We start from the raw sequence: 19,920 nt of genomic DNA, 5'->3' as shown, positions 1-19,920 counted from the left end.
TGAAGTTCTTCCAGAAGTTTGCTATACTTCCAACTATATTTATACATTTTACACATTTCTTGTCTTCTCATCTGGTCCTTCACCTTATGTTCTTTCTTTTGTTTTGTTTTTTTTGGCACATTCAGTTGTTGCCTGATTTTTATATACTTCTGGTTTGATTTCCATTCTTGCTTGATGCCAATATGCTTATACTAGATTAAGCAAAGAAGTCATCTTAGATTTATATTCCTCATGTTTCAAAACATTCAGTATGTTTGGGTCTTGTGAGGTTAGCTTTGTGTACAGTCCCACGATTGCAGATCTATACATGTAATCAATTTCAAGGAGGTCCATCCCTCCTTTGGAATGGGGAATATATAATCTTGATATACACTGTTTTTTTATAAATCATTTGGTGAGCATGAAGCATTTATTTATTTTACATTTGTTAACCAGCAAAGTCCACTGGACACATGTCCTTTTTTAGTGGAGGCCTGAGGAGAAAAGGTCCATTAATAAAATAACAGTAAGAGTGAACTAGAATAGATAATATACATGAACAGTTTTAAAAAAGAATAAAATAAAAAGAAATAATGTCTAAGACACATAATATTAAACGAAGATGACTTTAAGAGAATAATAAAACCCATCCAAATATCTACGCTCTAACAACCAACACCTACTTAAAGTATCAAAACCTAGTAAAAGAGCAGGTAGCTGCCTCTATTCCCATTCCATAACTAAGCTGTGGAATACCCTCCCATCATCAGTTACAGAATTCGACAACATAATCTCCTTTAAAAGAAAACTAAAACAACATCTCACTGATTACCTCAGCTGCACATGCAACACATATCCACAGCCTCCTTAATCTAGCAAAACTGTTTCACATAGCAAATATAATTATGCATATGTCATACTGTTACACCATATGAGATATCCCTAATCTTTAGTATCATAGTCCACACATCAATACAACCATCTTAACACATTTTCTTTTCTCTGTCACTTTCTACTTTTAATACTACCATTAAATATATGCCACCTATAATCTACTTATTCCCACTACCTAGCTATAAGATTCTAACTATATCTATCTTACCTTTAAGTTTAACTCTCTAATTCTATCTTTCCCTTTTCCTACTCCCCCCAAAAAAAATTGAGCTGTATTGTTAAATATTTCTAACTGCATAATTTTCCTACATGCTAATGTTCCATTGTTAATGTATTGCGCCTTTTACAACATATTTACTGTTTAGATAGTTTTCTGTATTATTTCACTTGCTTTATAATTATAATTTTGTTTCCTTACAAATTTATGTAATGATTTTCATGTAACTTGGAGCTTTTCTCCCTGGGCCTCCACTGAAAATGGGTCTCAAGTCCATTGGACTTTCCCAGTCAACAAACGTCAATAAATAAATAAATAAATAAACAAATGAATAATAAATAAATATTTAAGTAGAATAAATATAAGATTTAGTTTGTTCTTTACATTCCTATTTCAGTCTACCTTTAGAACAAAGATAAATAGATGCATTCAGATGATGTAGATTCTTTTACAACTGAAGTAATTAGGTAATATAATACATATAGGGTATGTTTCTAGGTACAATAGACAATAGGTGTTAGGTATTCTTTACGTAGTATAGTGGGACTAAAACTTGGAATGAGCCATAACAGTAGCTTCCTTCTTGTTTTCCTGTCTAACCTATCCAACACATTTTGCAGCCAGTCAATCACTCCAAAACTGTAAGTTAGGACAGGAAGAGCAAACTGGTTTATAGATTGAATTTTGTTCCTAGATGTCAGCTCTGTTTGCAGGAATAATTTAAGTCTTCTAAAGTATTCCTTACTACGTTTTATTCACATTCATTCATTCATTCATGTTTTATTGTTGATCCTTCATCAGTTCCCAAATATTTATACACTCCCTCTTGCTCAAGTTCTTTTATTTCACATTCTTGTCCCAAACTGATGTTTTCTAGTGATGCAGTTTTCCTGCATTAAAGGTTGCTTTTGCACATTTATCAAGACCAAGTGACATTCTTATATCATCTGAAAAAGTTTTGACAACTTGGAGTTGTGCTTTCAGTTCTTCACCTGATGAGCTATACAGTTTTAAATCATCAAGAAAGAGAAGATGAGAAGTCTTTACACTTTGTTGTTTTCTAGGTGCTAAACTGTAGCCATGGCCTAAGCTGTTAAGTAGACAGCTTAATGGGTTAAGGGCAAGGCAGAGTAGCAGCAGTGACAAAGAGTCACCCTGGAATATCCCCCTTGAATTTTTATCCCTGGGATAATAATTTGTCCTTTATCATGGCTTAATTGCAAAGTGGTCTGCCACTGTTTCATGGTCACTGTAATGTTGTCAATCAGTGTAGGGTGTATCTTATACATTTTTAAGCATTCTTTTATCCATGAATGTGGGATACTGTCAAATGTTTTTTTTAGTCCATCCATGCCATACTTAGATTCTTCCCCTTTTTACAGGTCTTCACTATGACTTTATTTAATAACAAATGATCCTTTGTTCCATATGACTTTCTTTTATTGCTCTTTTCTTCTATTGTCATAATTTAGTTTTCTTTTAAATGACAATAAACTCTGTTGGCATCAATTCCAGTGTATAGTTTATACACCATTGGAAGGCAAGTTATTGATCTATAATTTTTAGGGTACCTTGCAGGTTCACCCTTAAGTAGGAAAATATTTTTTCCTGTTGTCAGCCAGGTTGCTGTCTGTTCAGGATGTGCATATAAATAGTTCTTACTCATGGCTAGATCTTCATGCAAAGTTGTTAATAGTTTTAACCAGAAGTTCAGCACTGCATCTGGGCCTGGGGTTTTCCAGTTAGAGGCTTTTCTTAACTTAGTTTCAATCTCTCTGGTGGTTACTTCATCACATTTCATATCCTGTACCTTTAAACTTCTTATTCTTTCTTTTACTTTTTCTATCCATTTAGCATCTTTGTTATGTTCCATAGGATCTTCATAAATATATCTCCAAAATATATCTATTTCTTCCTTTTTTGGTGGTCTTTCAATTACTTTTACCTTGTTTCCCAATTCTCTATAAAACTTTTTTGGGTCATCAATAAATTTCTTATTTTGTACTTTGCCTTTATATTTATCTGCATATCTTCTAAGTTTTTCTGCCTGTGTTGAGATTTTTAGTTTGTTATTTGTGATAGTACATGACAGAGTCTGATCTGTTCTAATACTGTGCTTTGCTTTTAACTTTTATCACATCTATCTTTCTAAGTGTTTCGTTGATCTGTTCCCTCTTCTATACTAAACAGTGACACTTCTTGTCTTAATTGCATTATAGTTTTCTCTGTTTGATACGTCCATGATGTTATTTGATTTCTCCCCTTCCTTTCCCTCACTACCCTGTGCTCTTGTTGTAGAACTTTATCAGTTATTAATTTAGCTACACAGTAATATATCCTGTTTACTTCTGTTATATGTCATGGATCTCTATGGACAGTCCTAATTACTGTGTTCATTTGTTTTATCAGACTTCTGACTTTTTGGGTTTTATTGACCTTCTGCAGTCTACTTCTTTCATTGATCTTAATATGTCTATCTATCTCTATTAAATCAAGCAACTCTTCTCTTAGCTCATTTTCTTCTAAACTGAAGGCACATTTTTTGTTTTCAATTTCCTGCAGATATTATATAGAAAGTTCTATAGCATCTTCCTGTGGCACATTCTCTTCAGTTTCATCTTATGCCATCCTTTGCTCTGTCATATGGGAACTCAACATTGACTACATCAGAGATTCCACAGTTTCTTGTTCCTTCCTTTGCAGTCCAGTTTTAAGTGAATGTTTATACTGGTTTCCTGTGGAACACTCTAAAATATCTTCATATGACGTCTGACCAATTGCTTCCCATTCCACTGGTTTCTCCTTAATTTGGATGTCCATTGCTCTATCATGTTGTGGTACTTTCTGAATTAGATTTTCTACATTGAATCCTATACTTTGCAGGTACTCCTTAACTTCAGTTTCTATTTCTTTAAATTCTCCATTACTAATCTCCTTTTCTACTTTTCCTCTTTGTCTTTTTATTTTATGTATTATAAAGTTTTCCATGTCTGGATTCCTTTGTCTGTATTTCTATTCAAATATCTTTGGTGCTGCTCTTTTTGTATTGATTAGTTTTGCTTTTTCCTTCACATAAATATTATAACATATTAAAACTCTTTTTCTTTCCCATGTCCATATTTCTTATTCAGATTTCTCCTGATCTTCCTGTTTCTCCTTATTTTGGGGACTCGTTCCATCATGCTGTGATATAACCTGTTAGACCTTCTACATCAAATCCTTCACTTTGCAATCACTCCATAATTTCAACTTCTAATCCCTAGCTGGGAGAGTTTCTCAATGATACTTGAGTGGGGAATTGTGTCAAAAGCCTTGGCTAAGTCAAGATAGGCAGTATGTACTGTTTTGCCTTCATCCAGAGCTTTGGTAACATTCTTGAAGAAGTCCACCAGGTTCAATAAGCATGATCTACCCTTAACAAAGCCAAGCTGGGTTGGGTCAAGAGTTTGAAGGTCACCTATGTCTTTGTTAAAAAGGTCCATGATGATTCTTTCCATGACTTTGCAGATAATGCTGGTTATGCTTATGGGTCTATAGTTCCCAGGGTTGGTTAATGGACCCCCTTTGTGCAAGGAGATTACTGTTGCTGTTCTCCACTCTGCTGGAACAAAGCCAGAGCTCAGCCTGAGTTTAAAGAGAGTGCCAAGTGGTTCCACTAGGTCTTGTTTTAGATTGTATGGTAAGCAGCCTGGGATGTTATCTGGTCTTACTGAGGCTGTGTTTTTGGCCTTGGAGAGCACAGAAATGACCTGCTGTTTGGGGATACTAGGTAGAGGGCTGGTGTCAGGTATGCTTTGGGGTATAGCTGGTGGGGACAGGGAGGTGATGTTTGCACCAAATCTGTGAGCTAGCGGGTTGGCAATTTCCTTCGGTTCAGTATGAGAAGTACTGTCCACTATAAGTCTGGCACATAGTTGGACATTTCCTTTTAGATTTCGGATGTAGCTAAAGAATGTCTTATGATTATCTTTAGCTAGGGATGCTAATTTAACAGGACTTTACAAGATATCTGATTTGCTTGTTAAAGCAGTACAGTGTAGTCTTCTTCTTCTTCTGATGAGTAAGTTCCCTCTTCTTCTTAGACATCAGTTTCTTCCTTTTGTTATATAACTATTTATATTTGAAGTCCACCAAGGTGGCCAGTTTTTTTCAGTAGGACCTGGTTTTGATTCAGTTAGGTACAGATGAGCCTATACAGTTGTTTATGTGGTTATACAGGGCATTTCTGTACTTCTCTATATAGGAGATACTGCTGGCTGTGTTAGCTGGGGGTTTGAAACTTTTTTTTCCATCACCTATTAGGTTTGGAGAAATTTTTCAGGCTTTTTTTTGCTCCTCTGGGGGTGTCAGGTCTGATCTTTAGTTTGAATCAGACAGAATTATGGTCTGATCTTACTAGGGAGGGCAAAACACAGCAGGTAGTGCATTGATCCCTTATGTCAGACAGTACTAAGTTTCAGACATTTGAGCCTCTTGTTGGGGCGCTGACTAGCTGTTCCAGGGTATTTGTATTGACAAAGTCCAGGACCCTCAGGAGAGCATGTTTGTGCTTGTGTATGTCACCCAATCAATGGAAGGATAGTTGAAATCTCCCATGACCAAAGTGTTTGGCTGTATAGTGAGTGACAGGTAGGTGTTGTGCTTCTCTAGGTTCATAATGGGGGATCATTAGCTAGCAATGATGTGATATGGTGTTTTACCTAGAGTTAGTTGGACCTGGAGTAGCTCAAGAGACAGTCCTATTTTTAAACCAGTCTCGAGGTGTATTTGGCTTAAATGAAGATGAATACACCTCCACCTTTGGTTCTTTCACACTTGTTTTGGGGTCTGAATACGTGGAAGGCATTGTAGCCTTGTATGGCTGGGGTAGTCTCTGTGGCCTTGAACTGTGTCTCAGTGACTGCACAGACATCAGCATCTTCCAAGGTGAGGACTGCTTCCATGGAGTGCAGCTTAACCTTGAGGTTGTCCCAACTTGATTCTTTTACATCAGAAATGTTGTTTTAACTATTTAAAAAAGGCACTTTGGGGGAGGCAAGCACCTTTGCCAGTATCAAAAATCTTAGAGGAGACAGGTGAACACCATCTCTGGCAAAGCAGTGTGCTCTGTCAACCATGTCTTCCCAGGCTGATAGATACCGGATCTCCCTGAACTGACAACAGAAGCTATGCCAATTGTTGAAGTCAATCATTTTTTTTGTCTATATTGTGGCATCATTTTGTGTGAAGGTAGAATGCTGATTAAGGCTGTGAAGATAGAATGCTGATTAAGGCTAGGGATATACTGCCTGAGACTTCAGTCATGTCTCTCTTCATATAGTCCAGAGAGGTATGTCTCAAGTCATTCAACCCAACATGTACTATGACAGAATCATAATGATAATTATTGTTGAGTAACTTGAGTGTGTGGATGATTTGCCAGATCCTGATACCTGACAGGCAGCTGACAATGACCTTCTCCTTGTTCAGCCTGTTGAGGAGGACATCTGTCTGTCTTATTGTGGAGTCAACTATGACCAGGGCATTTGGTTTTGAGGTGTTTTCCTTACGGGCCTATTTGTTGAGACATTGGTATGTGTGTTGTTATGTGCGGTGGATCCCATTTGCTTTGCAGTGTGTGCAAGTGGTTTGTGCTTGAGAGGTCTCTGATTTTTGGTAGGCTTTTATTGAGTAACCCTGTATATGTGGGTTTATGTGCTGTGACATTATTTTGTGTTAGAGGTGATGTGTGTGTGTGCTGATAACCTGTTTGATGTGCAGTTTGTTGTTACATGAGAAAATTGATTCCAAATTCATATTGTATTTGTTTGTTTTAGGAGTAAGTGCTTATCAGTACACATGAGGAAATGACTACATTGCCTCAGGATGCCCAAGTCAATAAGGCTGGCAAGAGAAATGGTTGGAAACAGGCTATCCATTATGGTAGGCTTTTACCATAACTACTATTGAGGAGTGGGCTAGTTTGACCAGATTTTACTCTAGGCTTAACAAAAGGGCTTATTCTATTGAAGGTTAGGGATGAAACTATGGCAGTGCTTCTCAGTAGGCAACTGAGTTTCCCATAATGCAGCAGGGAAGCTTAGGAGGGTTCACTAACAGATGTCTAAGAGAAAGTTGTCTTTCAAGGCATTTGAATCTATACAGTGCACCACTGAAACCTGTTGCATGCTACTCAGCTCCACAAAAAGCACAAGGTTTAAATAAGGGTGAAATTAAACACCTTTAAGTTAAACTACTAATGGGAAAGCACACAATAAGCTTTTCTCCAGGAGTCTCCACCTCAGATGAGGCTCAGACTAGATACTTCTGCCACAAGGTGCAGACAGTGCCCTCCTAATGTAAGATGGCTGGAATAGTGCTCAAGTGTAACAATGCAGTCTAGATTCAGCAGATCTGAATCTAGTCTATGCTATGTACTAGCTACTCAAAGCAACAGAACAGCTTCTTCAAAGTGCAGAAAAATACAGTAAAAATCAGCACAATGAGGCAACAAAATAATAAAATACAATCAAAGTGCAAATGAATCTCACAAGGTGAATGTCTGAAAAAGATACATGCCTACTGTCCATTTGTATATTAAGTCTAACTTTCTGACAAGAATGTAATCCAGTAATGAAATTAAATACCCCAGTAACTTTCTCGATATAATATGCCATGACTCTCTGCCACTAAAGAATTTCTAAAACTCTCAAGTTCCCTTTCATAATTAAGCCACTGGTAGCTATAATAAATCATTCCCTGACCACTGCCACAAGACAAGCAGGTGCAGTTTGTTTCCCTAAGAATACTGACATTTCAAAACATTTACTTCTCATAAACTTGTATGGTATGTTCATGACAGCCTGTCACAAGAGCAAACATTTTCTAAGTAGAAATGTTACAGTTACAATTCACAAGGCTACCTCTATAAAAATATATGCAGTAGGAGTTACTGAAGGCTGGGAGCCTCGGACAACACTATATTAGCTTCATACAATACAATACCTACCTTTCAGCAGCATAAAATACAGTACTTCCTATCAACAAAGTAAAGCATTTTATATTTAGATTACTTGGTCTTCTGTAGAAAAAGTCTCTCTATTTCCAGAATACATTTTCCATACAGAAGATTTTAGCTCATTACTTCCAAGTGATGCCTCCAGGTGCATCTGCAGTTAACTCCTACTGACGCCTCCAGGCATCAAATATTGCTTGTTCATATTTTCATCAATAATTCCAAAACTATGCTATATACAAGGTTTTAAAAGATTTTATATTAAAGTTTATACAATGGCAAACTCAACTGCAATAATATTTGACCTTTGTTTGTGCAGGTAAGTAGATATGTATGTAACTTGAGTGGTTGCTGAGATATTGTAAGTTGTTAACAAAATATTACAAATGTAACTGTTACTGTGTTTACTGTGATTTCTAAAATTCAGTTTAAGACCTAGAACCTAAATAATACTGCCACTATAAAAGTAGTTTGTGCTGAAGAGTTTGCCATTTATCCTTATTTCACAACCCCTATGGTTACAAAAATAAAATGTGAGGACATAATTTGATCCAGTCAAACGGCTTAGGCTACACCCATTTTGACATTGTACCCCCACCAAATATATATATATAAATATATATATATATATATATATATATATATATATATATATATATATATATATATATATATACACACACACACACACACACACACACACACATATATATATAGATGTATATGTATCTGTATATGTATATATATATATATATATATATATATATATATATATATATATATATCTATATATATATATATATATATATATATATATATATATATATATATATATATATATATATATATATATATATATATATATATATATATATATATATATATATATATATATATATATATATATATATATATATATATATATATATATATATATATATATATACACACACACACACACACACACACACACACACACACATATATATATATATATATATATATATGTGTGTGTATGTATATGTGTGTGTCATTCTCACAATAGTTATTGCCCTGATGAAGACTTTGTTTACTTACTCAGTGTTTATTAAACTTACAGGTAGATCAGTCCAAATTAAGGTATGACTTTATGACTTGGGCTGCAAGACAAATGGAGCTTCAAGTAAAAGATTAAGACAGTCAGTATAGTTTATGCATAAAGCAGTATTATACAACGTACTCTTAATATACATTGCCCAAACTGAAAAGAATGGGAAAGAGAATAGCTTTTGGTCTTTTTATTCAATGTAGAGTAATTCCAAGAGAGCATTGCTAAATCCCAAATGCCAAAAGGCCAACTGTAGAAAGACCAAAGTCAAAATAGAAGATGACAAAAACCTAGAAGCATATCTGGGTGAAGCATCAAGTATTGAATGAGTGTATAAAACATACTGAAACACTAGATGTTAACATCATTCTGAACCTTGCTACACCATAAAACTTAACAAATACTTGAAATTTACAAAAGCCATTCTGACCTGAATTGCACCCTAGCCTTATCTGACAATATTGTTGTATTATTTCTAGGTAAGCAGCAGTGGTGCAGCAGTAGCTTTATTGCCTCACAGCAAGAGGTTCTCCCGCTCGCTTCTCGGCTGGAGTGCGGGGAGTGCCTTCTATGTGGAGTCTGCATGTCCTCCCCGTGGTTGGGTGGTGTTTGAAAGACATGCCTAAATGGGCATGCCTTCATTGAAGGTTGAATGTCGAGCTGGCACCTCAGCGTTCGCGAAAGTCTACTGCCAATCATTAGCGGATCAGAGTTCCACTGTGGCAACCCCTAACCGGGAAAGACCAACAACTTCTAGAAATTGTTAGGAAATTTTCCAGCCATGTCCCCTTTATAAATCCTCTTTCACATTACTTTGTAGAGCTTTGTTTCTCTTATGGAAAGTAAAGAAGAGGTGTAACTAATGTTTTGTGACTTAGCTTAGAAATATCTGATTGTCTGCCAAAAAAAATGCTGCAGCCAAATTGAACTTCACTGATACAGAGCTAGTCGCTGAACCCAGTAACTACTGCCACTACTCGCTAGCTTTTTTTTTACAACAGCAATGGAAAAGCAGTCTGCTCCCATTATTCTGACTTTGTCTGTAATGAAGAAACACCACAGATTGCTCTTGCTTCTATATATAAAAAATAAAATGCACAGGTTTGCCACACTCCATTTAATTTTTAAAATGCATCAGTTTTCTGCTCCTTCTTACTTGGCCATTGATTGGCTTCACTGTCTCATAACCAGATCCACAGAAGAAACTGAAAAACCTGCAAATGGAAAGACAAGTGGAAGCAGTAAAATGCGGAAGAGGGAGGGGGGTGAGGCCAGCCAGAGTAAACTGCATGGCTATAGGATATGGGTTATTTAACTGGGTCCTCTCCCTATGAACTTGGAGGAAAAGCAGATGTAGATTTTTCCTGCATTTATTGGTGTGCCAAAACTGGCACTTTTTTTATAATGCATACAAAAGAAGTGCTACAAAAAGTCTTTCAATTGTACTGGGGAACTCACCAGGATACACTTGATCACAGCTGAGGCACCTGCCCCAGTGTAGTGCTGCACCTGTTCTCAACTGAGTATACCTGTGGTGTTCCACAGGATTTTATACTGAGGTGGTTTCGTACTGGAGAATTTGCCTCAGATTGTCTGAGACTGTCTTGAAAAAGTAGGAAATAAACTCTGGATAACACCATATGCTCATGACTGCAATACATAACAAAATTACTTCAGTGGAAAATGTCAAAGTTCTCCAAAAGGGTCAAAAAAAGTATTTCTGAATAAAAATAAAGACCTCATCTGTAACAGTTATGAAATTATGAGAGTTGGCATAAAATGCATTATTATTATTATTACTATTATTATTATAAAATAAATATTCATATAAAAATAAAATCAAACCAAATGTAACAAGGTTGAAAACTTTATTGACTGCTACAAGGAATAAGTGTTTCATCTGAACCATAAAGACTTCATGAGATTCCTATAAAAAATCCATTTATCCAAACTTAAATAACATTTAAAATGTAGCATGACTATCCTTATTCAAATTTAAAAACATATTCATCTAAAACATGTCCATGCACAAAATACCTATAAAATTGCTGCAATATAAAATCTATATTATTTTTTTTATTATTTTAACCTCTAACTTTTCAAGACACATTTGAAATTCAAATGGAGATTTATTCCATGATCTACAGTAAAATTCACTAACACTTGCCATTCATATTCCTTGGAGTCCAAAAGATTTTTCTATATCACCCTTTCTAATATCAGGTTCAATACAGTCGATGACTTAGAATAAACAATTTTTATGTTTTTCACATTTGCTAGCTACAAATCATTGCTAGTGTTCTTTTTATGGCATAATAGTGTTTATATAATATTCTACTCAATGTTTCTAGTAGTTCTATTAATGTACAATGCCTGATATGACATACACTCCACTGCATATACCATATTTTCCATCTCACAAGGAAAATACACAATGGCATGCATACCTGTCAACAAAAAGACATTGAGAATAGGAAAAATTACCCTTGAAAACTCTGTATATCCAGTTAAAAATCTGGGCATTGTTTAGCATAAAATTTGAATGCCAAATTGCATATAACTCTTTCCATTTCAAGTACGAATATGTGAGGTACTACTCAGAACATATGTTCAAAAACCAGAGAGTGACAAAAACTGGTGGAAAAAATATAAGCTCATTGTGAAAGGGACTGTGTAAAAATCAGGAGGCTTTAATGAATTATACTGAAAAATTCTGTCTCATAAGCATATTTATTTTTAATTCAGAAAAGCGGAGATGTAAGATGTGCAATATGTCGGTCATGTAATGAGGTTTTCTATGTACCAGACAGCTTTAAAATTCAGAAAATTGTGTGAAGGGATAAATTAAACTGTGAAAAAAGGGGCATACCTCCAAAAATAGGGGCATCCTGTGCTGGAGTAAATCAGGCCTAAAAATAGCTTTCTTCCAAAATAGGGACAGTTGAGAGGTGTGATAGCATGTGCCATGCATGGTCACGCCTCAGACCAGGATCTACCAAGGGCCATACTACATTCAGTGCAACTTGTGGTAGAGCTAGCTGTTTTGGGTGGGAGCAAGAACTGGATGCTGAAACCTTTGCCATGCATGCCCTAGGCCTGTACTGTAGATTGCACTGCAGCATTGTAACTACTGTTGTTGATGTATCCCTGTAGACCCACACTCACACCACCACAGCCCCCAGTATGTCATAGTTTCACTGATGGCCCAATTCAAAGATCTTTACATTAAAGTGTCCCCCCTACCTGAACTGAGAAGGCCACAAAAGCTTGTTTTACTTTCATAACCCTCTGCACTTACATACTTCTCTGTGAAAGACAGCCACTCCCGTGCTGCCTTCCCCACCATTGTAAATGATGACATCACTGCCATGCCCTTTGTACATTGTTAGTTGGGTTACCTACATCTGATGCACAACATGGTCAGCCTATGCATGAAGAAGAACAGCCTGGTGTCAGTTTTGCATGCATCATTTTTACTGCAGTGTATCTGCTTTACTCTTGTCTACTATGTTCTAAAGCTATATGGAAGTAGCTGACTCTTCCCTAATGCCATGGCATACTGTGCTCACCTCCATCTGACATGATGATCTCCTGTTACTGGCTTCTCCAATGACTCCTTACTTGACCCAGCATCCTCTGAGTTTGTCTATCACCCAATTTAAATGCAACCTAAATCAGTGGATGAGGAATAGGAAATTTACACCAGGCCTGGGATTCATGTCGCTTATGTACAGAAGTAGCCTATAAATGCCTGGCCCTCACTGTCCTAGTTGGATACAGGACATCATTATTCTTTTGGGAAAACTTGGCTAGGCTTAGAAAGACCCCCCACCCCAGGTCATTAGTCTAGTAACAATCTATGAATCTATGAATCTCTGCCTGGTGTGCTGGGACTGCTACCCCTACAAGTGACTACCTGACTATAACTACTTTTTAAGTATGATATTGTGTAATACTGCATACACTAACACTAGCTTTCCACATGTTCTAGGGTCATACTGCAAGATACACTGGATGAATCCAGACAACAAAAGCATGCTTTTAGCAGCCCTGACACATGCTCACAATATTCCTTATTTCTGAGTGGACATGGTTGTACACATGGTTTGTGTCATTCTGCAGACAATCTATGAATTTCTTCTTGGTGTGCTGGGACTGCACATGGTCTATTTCATTTTGTGGATTTCTTTCAGGTGACATGAGGCAGGGTACTTTTGTGCATCCAGCATCTCTATCAAGGTGTCCCTGTGGGAAGGTACTCCTCATAAATGATTTGTACAATATGTGGGAGTCACAACACCAGCCTGGTGGCCTGCTCATACATTGTAGATTATACCCTTTGCATTACAGACCACCTTGCAGCTGACTGAGTGATACCTTTTGGGGTTCATTTACCGCTTTCCAAATTCAACAGATAGAGACTTTATTTCAATGTATGTACAATCTGTGACCCACAAAAACCTCATGGAAAAAGGATATATCATAAAAATCCCTCACAGTGTTGGTGTTTTCCTCTTGGGTGCATGGGAACCACACATATTGACAAATGACATTGAAAAACTGATGGTATATTCTCTTGGCAGATGCCTGAGATAACCCCCACTGTGTCTCCAGTAGATCACTAAAAGGTCCCTGTAACTGATATATTCAAAGCCACACATAGCTAGTATCCACTGGGAAAGGTACTTTATGATCCCCATGGGGCCGCAGATAAGGCTGACATATTTCCAGTTTCTTGAATGGTGTCCCTGTCTACATGTACAGGTCCTCAATGTTGTATACATGAAGTCTTTGAAATGTTAAGCCCATTTGTTTGAACTGGCACCTCCGTGGCTGATGTTATACACCACAGGGTAAAGCCATGTCAAAGTGAGTCTCTTGTGGATACACATTTACTAATGCAGTGGCAACCCCTAAAATTACTTATTGGTTCCCTTAATCTGAACATGAGCTTTTAATGATTTCAAATATGCTGCAGGTGCAGCTCACTGAACAGTATTTATACATTTATGAATAACTCCAACATCTTGCTTTGCCTCATTATCACATATGGAAAGTCTCATTTTAATAATGTTACTTATTATTACATCATTATATACGGCCATTAGCATATACCATGTTCAAGTATTCTACTGCTTACCAGTATCACAGAACCTGCTTTTCCTAAACTGCATAATTCTGCACATGGTCTCTCATTGCAAAAATTCACTCAACACAATGAGAAAATGTTTTCTGAATCCCTGTGAAAGTAATGTCTATGCTTTTCCCCACAGGAATTCAGTCTCTTTGGAAAGTATTTTTTTAGTTCTTTACATCCTGACACATACATCCAAATTTTCTGACCAAGTATTACAGTGGCCAAACATTACTATATATGATATAAATCATTTTGAGTGATTACTGAAAAACTCTTCATATAGGGCTGCAGTGATGCAGCGGTTAGCATTGTCACCTCACAGCAAGAGGTTCTTCTGTTCGATTCTCAGCTAAAGCGCCTTCTGTGTGTAGTCTGCATGTCCTCCCAGTGGTCGAGTGATGTTTAAAGACATGCAGGTAGGTGCATGCATGAATGGGTGTACCTTCTTTGAAGGCTGGGCATCGGGCTGGCAACTCGGCACTGTAAAAATCCACTGTTAATCGTTAGCGGACCGGAGTTCCGCTGTGGTGACCCGTAACTAGGAAAAGCCAAAAGACTCATCATCAATGAAAAACTCTTCATACTCTGTGGTGACATTTGCTACTAATGTTAAAAATGCGCTAATTCTGAACTGGAGAGAAAACCCAAGAGTCCAAGGAATTACTTAGGGTTTTAGCAAATCATGAAGAAGAGGAGATAGGTGGAACAAAAAAAAAAAAAAAAAAAGAAACGGCAGCTCCTCAAAATGGCATGTATGAGGACTGTAGAACAGATATGCGGCAGAGCCAGGTATGAAAATAAAGTACAAAAAGAAAGATGGTGGTGGAAGGCAGAAGTCCAGAAAGTTATCAAAAGAAAGAAGGAGTGCAGGAAATAGTAGGAGTTAGAAAAGACAGACCAGGTAAAGACAGAATATTGGCTGGCTAAAACAATAGCTGAGTGAGACATTGCAATAACAAAGAATAAGGAGTCAGAGCCACTCTATCAGGTTCTAGAAAGTGATTCAGTACATGGTATAAAGAAAATCGCTCTGGTTACAAGGTAAAAACAGAAAGATAAAAGAGATTGCCATCAGATAATCTTCATGAGGGATGGTAACAATAACCTGATCTCCAGTCCAAAGGTTATCAAAGATAGATGGATGGAGTACTTCCAGAAAAGTCAGATGGAAGGAGTACTTCCAGCAATGTCTGAATGAAGAAAACTCTACAGAAGCTGCACTGCCATAGACACAGCCTATGACAAGAAAAGGGGAGCCCACCATTTAAGATGTAATAAAGCACTAAAGAAATGAAGTCAGGGAAAGCAGAAGGCTCAGATGAAGTCACAGCAGATATTATCAAGATGTTAAGTGAACTGGGGGATAAATAGCTCTTGAGGGTGCTCATAGCAGTATGGAGAGAAATGTATATCCCAGAAGACTGGAGAATAAGCATACAAGAACAAAAGGGACATACAAAACTGTTAGCAGTATAGAGGTATCAGACTCCTGTCACACTGCATGAAGGTTCTGAAGAGGGTGATTGACAAACAAATATGCATAGTAGGATTAGGGATCAGGGTGAAGCACAACTGACCCAATGTCTGCAATGAGAAAGACAGTAAAGGAAATGCTAGATATATGGAAAGAGTCCAACTGTGCATTCCTAGACTTGGAGAAAGTATATGGCAAGGTCCTAAGAAAGCTGATTTGAGTAGTCCTGCAATGGTTTGAAGTCCCAGAAACATTGTTAAAATAATGTACAAGGACCCAATTACACAAGTACAAACAGTGTTCAGACTTACAGATGGGTTCCCAGTTGGAGTAGATGTGCATCAGTGCTCATCTCTGGCCCATTTCTGTCATACTGGTGATTAATTACATTATCAAACAGGTTGGAGTGGACAGATCAATAAAGCTGGTGCAGGCAGACAATGTGGCATTACAGGCAGACTCCAAATAATAAATTCAGCAAACAATAGTGGAAAGGAATGCAAAATTGAAGGCACACAAGATAAAACTGAGTACAGATAAGACAGGTGAAATGGCAGCAAATGGGAAAAATCAAAAGAAGGTGAGAACTGCAATAGAAGGGAAAACTGCAGAATGGGTTGACAGTTTCAGGCAAACCTCTCAATTATCCAGATTTTTGCCTCATATTTTTGATCTGTTCCTCATAAAATTTGTGGTTTTCTGGATTTTTGTGGCAAATCAGTGAGGACTGAATTTACTAAATAATGTCAGACATTTGAGGTTCAGTCCTCATATCCTTTAGAAAATGCATGGTAACATAAGACATTTTATTCTAGCAACTTTCTAAATTTATAAGAGCAGTACTTAAAATGCCCCTATTTTTGGGGCTTAGTTGCCACATTATTTTTTGGCTTTGTCCAGATTGTTTGTGCTAATAGGTTGAGAGCTATGGTTTCAGGTATCTAAGAGGCATGGCTGAGGAGAAGGGAAGTCTGTATACAGAGACCAAATATTTAGAATGAGGGGCTGCAGTCAACTGGCACATGATATCAGTGGTAGTGTGTGACAGAAGAATGCCACAGAAGCTGAAAAGCAAGGTGTACAAAACAGTGGTGTGGCCAGTACTACTGTATATAGTACAGAAACCTTGGCAGTAAAGTCAGAGCAGTTGAGGAGGTTGATGGTGATAGTGATGAAGTGCCTGAGGTCGGTGGTAGGATGCAGACTGTGGGACAGATAGTGAAATGATGACATCAGAGCAGAAGCCCAGGTAGCTCCAATTGCAGAAAAGATCAAACAGAACTGATATCATGGTTCAGTTACATGCAGTAAAGTGGAAGATAATCTGCTGAAGAAGATTTGAGACAAGCAAGAAGAAAGGCAAGAGAAAGCAAGGGCATCTACCAAAGAGATGGATGGATTGTGTGAGAGAAGACCTGCAGCAGTCAGGCATGACTGTCAAACAAGGTAGGAGAGTGGTAATGAATTGAGAGAGGTAGCAACAGTTGATGTGAGTCCTTAACCTCATGGAGAAAACGGAACAAAGGGGTTGATGATGGCAATCATGATGACATTAAAAGTATTAGCATTTGAAAAGATTTTATTTTTGTTCATCAGATTATATAACTTTTCATGACAATTCATATTGCATATATGCACACTTTTACCACTGTGCAGCTAGGAAAGAGAGCTACATCTCTGAAACAATTAGATATTTTTAAGAAGTAAACATATTGCCGTAAAGATAAAACTATAACATTAAATAAGGTTGAATAACTGAATTTTAATTAACAAAAAATAACTGTTTTATTTTGAGTGTACAAACCTTAGGAAATTTTCTGACTTTTCCAGTCATAAAACTCTTTTTATAAGATCTTAAATAAGATATACGAGTTGTTTCAATGAAGTAAATATGTTGTACTTAATTCTCTTATCACTAATCTACTGTTCTCTGACATGGGTTTACTTCAAGTGCTCAGAGGAAAATAGCTTATGACATACTTGTCCACTGCCAGTTGCTTGAACAGGCAAGTGCCCTAACTCCCATTAGCCTGACCTTGCTTAATTGCTTAGCCCTCCTAACACACGACCCTATCAAACTCTATAACCTAACTGGATCACTAACTCCAGTTCCTAAATTAAATCTTTGCTTCCTAACTCTAAAACTCCACTCCCCTCCCTAATCTTAAAATCCCCGATCAAGTCCCAACCTTAAAATTCAACTCCCCTTTACTGAACCTAAAATCCGTGATCTCTCCCTAAATCTGAAATCTCCACTTCCTCCTTAAACCTAAACTGCCCCACTGCTCCCTATCCCTAAGCTCCCTAACCATTCCTTCATGCTAAACTCTCCTCCCACCCCCTTACCTTCAAACTCCTCTGTCACTCCCTAAATGTAAACTCCTTTCCAAAGCCCTAAACTTAAATTCTCTCCTTGATCTCTACCTATCACCTTAAACTACTCTTCCATGCCTTCCTGCTCCCACTCCTACCCCTACCCCACAGCTGCTGCACTTATTGTGCGTTCGGTTAATGTGTAGTATATGCTTGCAGGAACTAATTTTTGAGTTCGAGCCTGAGAGACAATTTGTGTTAGCTGCAAGATACCCAAGTTTCTGGCTTTGAGACAATTGTCTCTGAACACCCGTGACTCAAGATCTTATAGGAAAACCTTTTCATGTACTTTTAGTTGCCATACATTATATGTCATTAGTATTTAACTTGGTATGAAGCTGACAGTAGATACTCCTATTTATAATTTCGTTAAAAGAATTAATTGTGCTGGCAAAAAACAACCATAAAGATAACCTGTACTTCAGTGGCATCTTAAAAAATGTATTATTTCACTGCTTTTTCAAAATATGTAGTAATAGCAAATAAATGTATATTTAATACTCACTGGTTTAGTGACAGAGAGGTATCGGTCATAACTAATAAGAAGAATGTTTAAAACTGAAGCTACACATGAGGTATAATCCATTACCATCCAGAACTTGCAAAGTTCTTTTCCAAGCATCCAGGTTCCATAAAGACTGTAAGGTATATTAAAAGGAATGGACACCAAACCTAGAAGGAAATAAAAATTACTTAAAAATTTTTTTTTATAACTACAAAAAAGAATATGTATATGAATGTACCATCTCATCTTCCAAAGGTAGGGATAAAAATGCTGTTTGTTGTTCATATTAGGTCTGTTTTGTGTCTGCTTTCTGAGATGGATATATGACAACATAAAAACATAATGATAACCATAAATAACTGTGTCCATCCCTCCTTTTAGATTGAGTTAGTGAATACAGTGGTTACCTTCTAGCATCCTCCAAAAATGTTCAGTGAAAGTGAAGTGCAAGAAATAAGTTCCATCGAGGCCGTCAATAATATGACTTAAATGTTAAACCTTAGTGAAATCATTTCAATCAAATGCTACCGTCTTACATTCTTACAGTTATTAAGTTAGTAAGAAAGGAAAGCAGGGGATGACACACCACATTTTCACACCAGCTAATAATACAGAAGAGGTTGTAAGGTTTGGCTTCTTCTGGACAGGGGGAGTTAGAATCCTGTTAACCTCTACCCTTCAATCTTTCAATATATTGATGTAAAAAAGAAGTAAAGATAAGCAGTAAAGATGATGGGCCGGTGAGAGAACCAGATCTCCTTACAACTGTTATCACCAACAGCATTTTTAGCACAAAATGGTGTTATACAACTTCTTTAGCTCTTGACTGATATTTTATGTTCAGAGCATCTCACTCTTATCAAGTGTCATTCCACTATTCTCAGAGTTTGCTTCTAATTTTGGGGAAAGAAAAGATTTGACATCCCCCAGTGATCCAGATTTAATAATCACAAAATGACAGTCACCAAAGTTAAGGATAATTTTGCTACTATGCCTGCAATGCAGTCTTTTCAAAACATTATACATGTAGCTGTAATAAATTTTACAGAGAAATAATGCAGAATTATTATTATTATTATTATTATTATTATTATTATTATTATTATTATTATTAAAGAGCAGGAATCACATAAATGACATATCAAAAAGGTCTGACCAATGGATGGAATGAAATGATATTAAACGCAGAGAATGTCAGTGTCACAAATCAAGCAAGAATTACAGAGATGTGGGCAGCTCTGCAAATGAGGGTGAGATATG

At 36.9% G+C, this 19,920-nt stretch overlaps 1 protein-coding gene across 1 annotated transcript in view; it reads right to left on the bottom strand.

The window, feature by feature from the left end:
• LOC122797033 (histamine H3 receptor-like) overlaps positions 1 to 19,920 on the bottom strand; it is a 144,499-nt gene that overhangs the window by 70,180 nt on the left and 54,399 nt on the right. Inside the window, exon 2 of the mRNA XM_044065805.1 lies at positions 18,661 to 18,827. Coding sequence (XP_043921740.1) covers positions 18,661 to 18,827 — 167 coding nt within the window. The remainder of the gene's footprint in view (positions 1 to 18,660; positions 18,828 to 19,920) is intronic.

The sequence above is a fragment of the Protopterus annectens genome, chromosome 3.part0 (genome assembly GCF_019279795.1).
Source record: "Protopterus annectens isolate FY-2018-M chromosome 3.part0, PAN1.0, whole genome shotgun sequence".
Lineage (NCBI taxonomy): Eukaryota > Metazoa > Chordata > Ceratodontiformes > Protopteridae > Protopterus > Protopterus annectens.
Note: the sequence above shows the minus strand (reverse complement) of the source record. Positions and strands in the feature narration are given on the sequence as shown.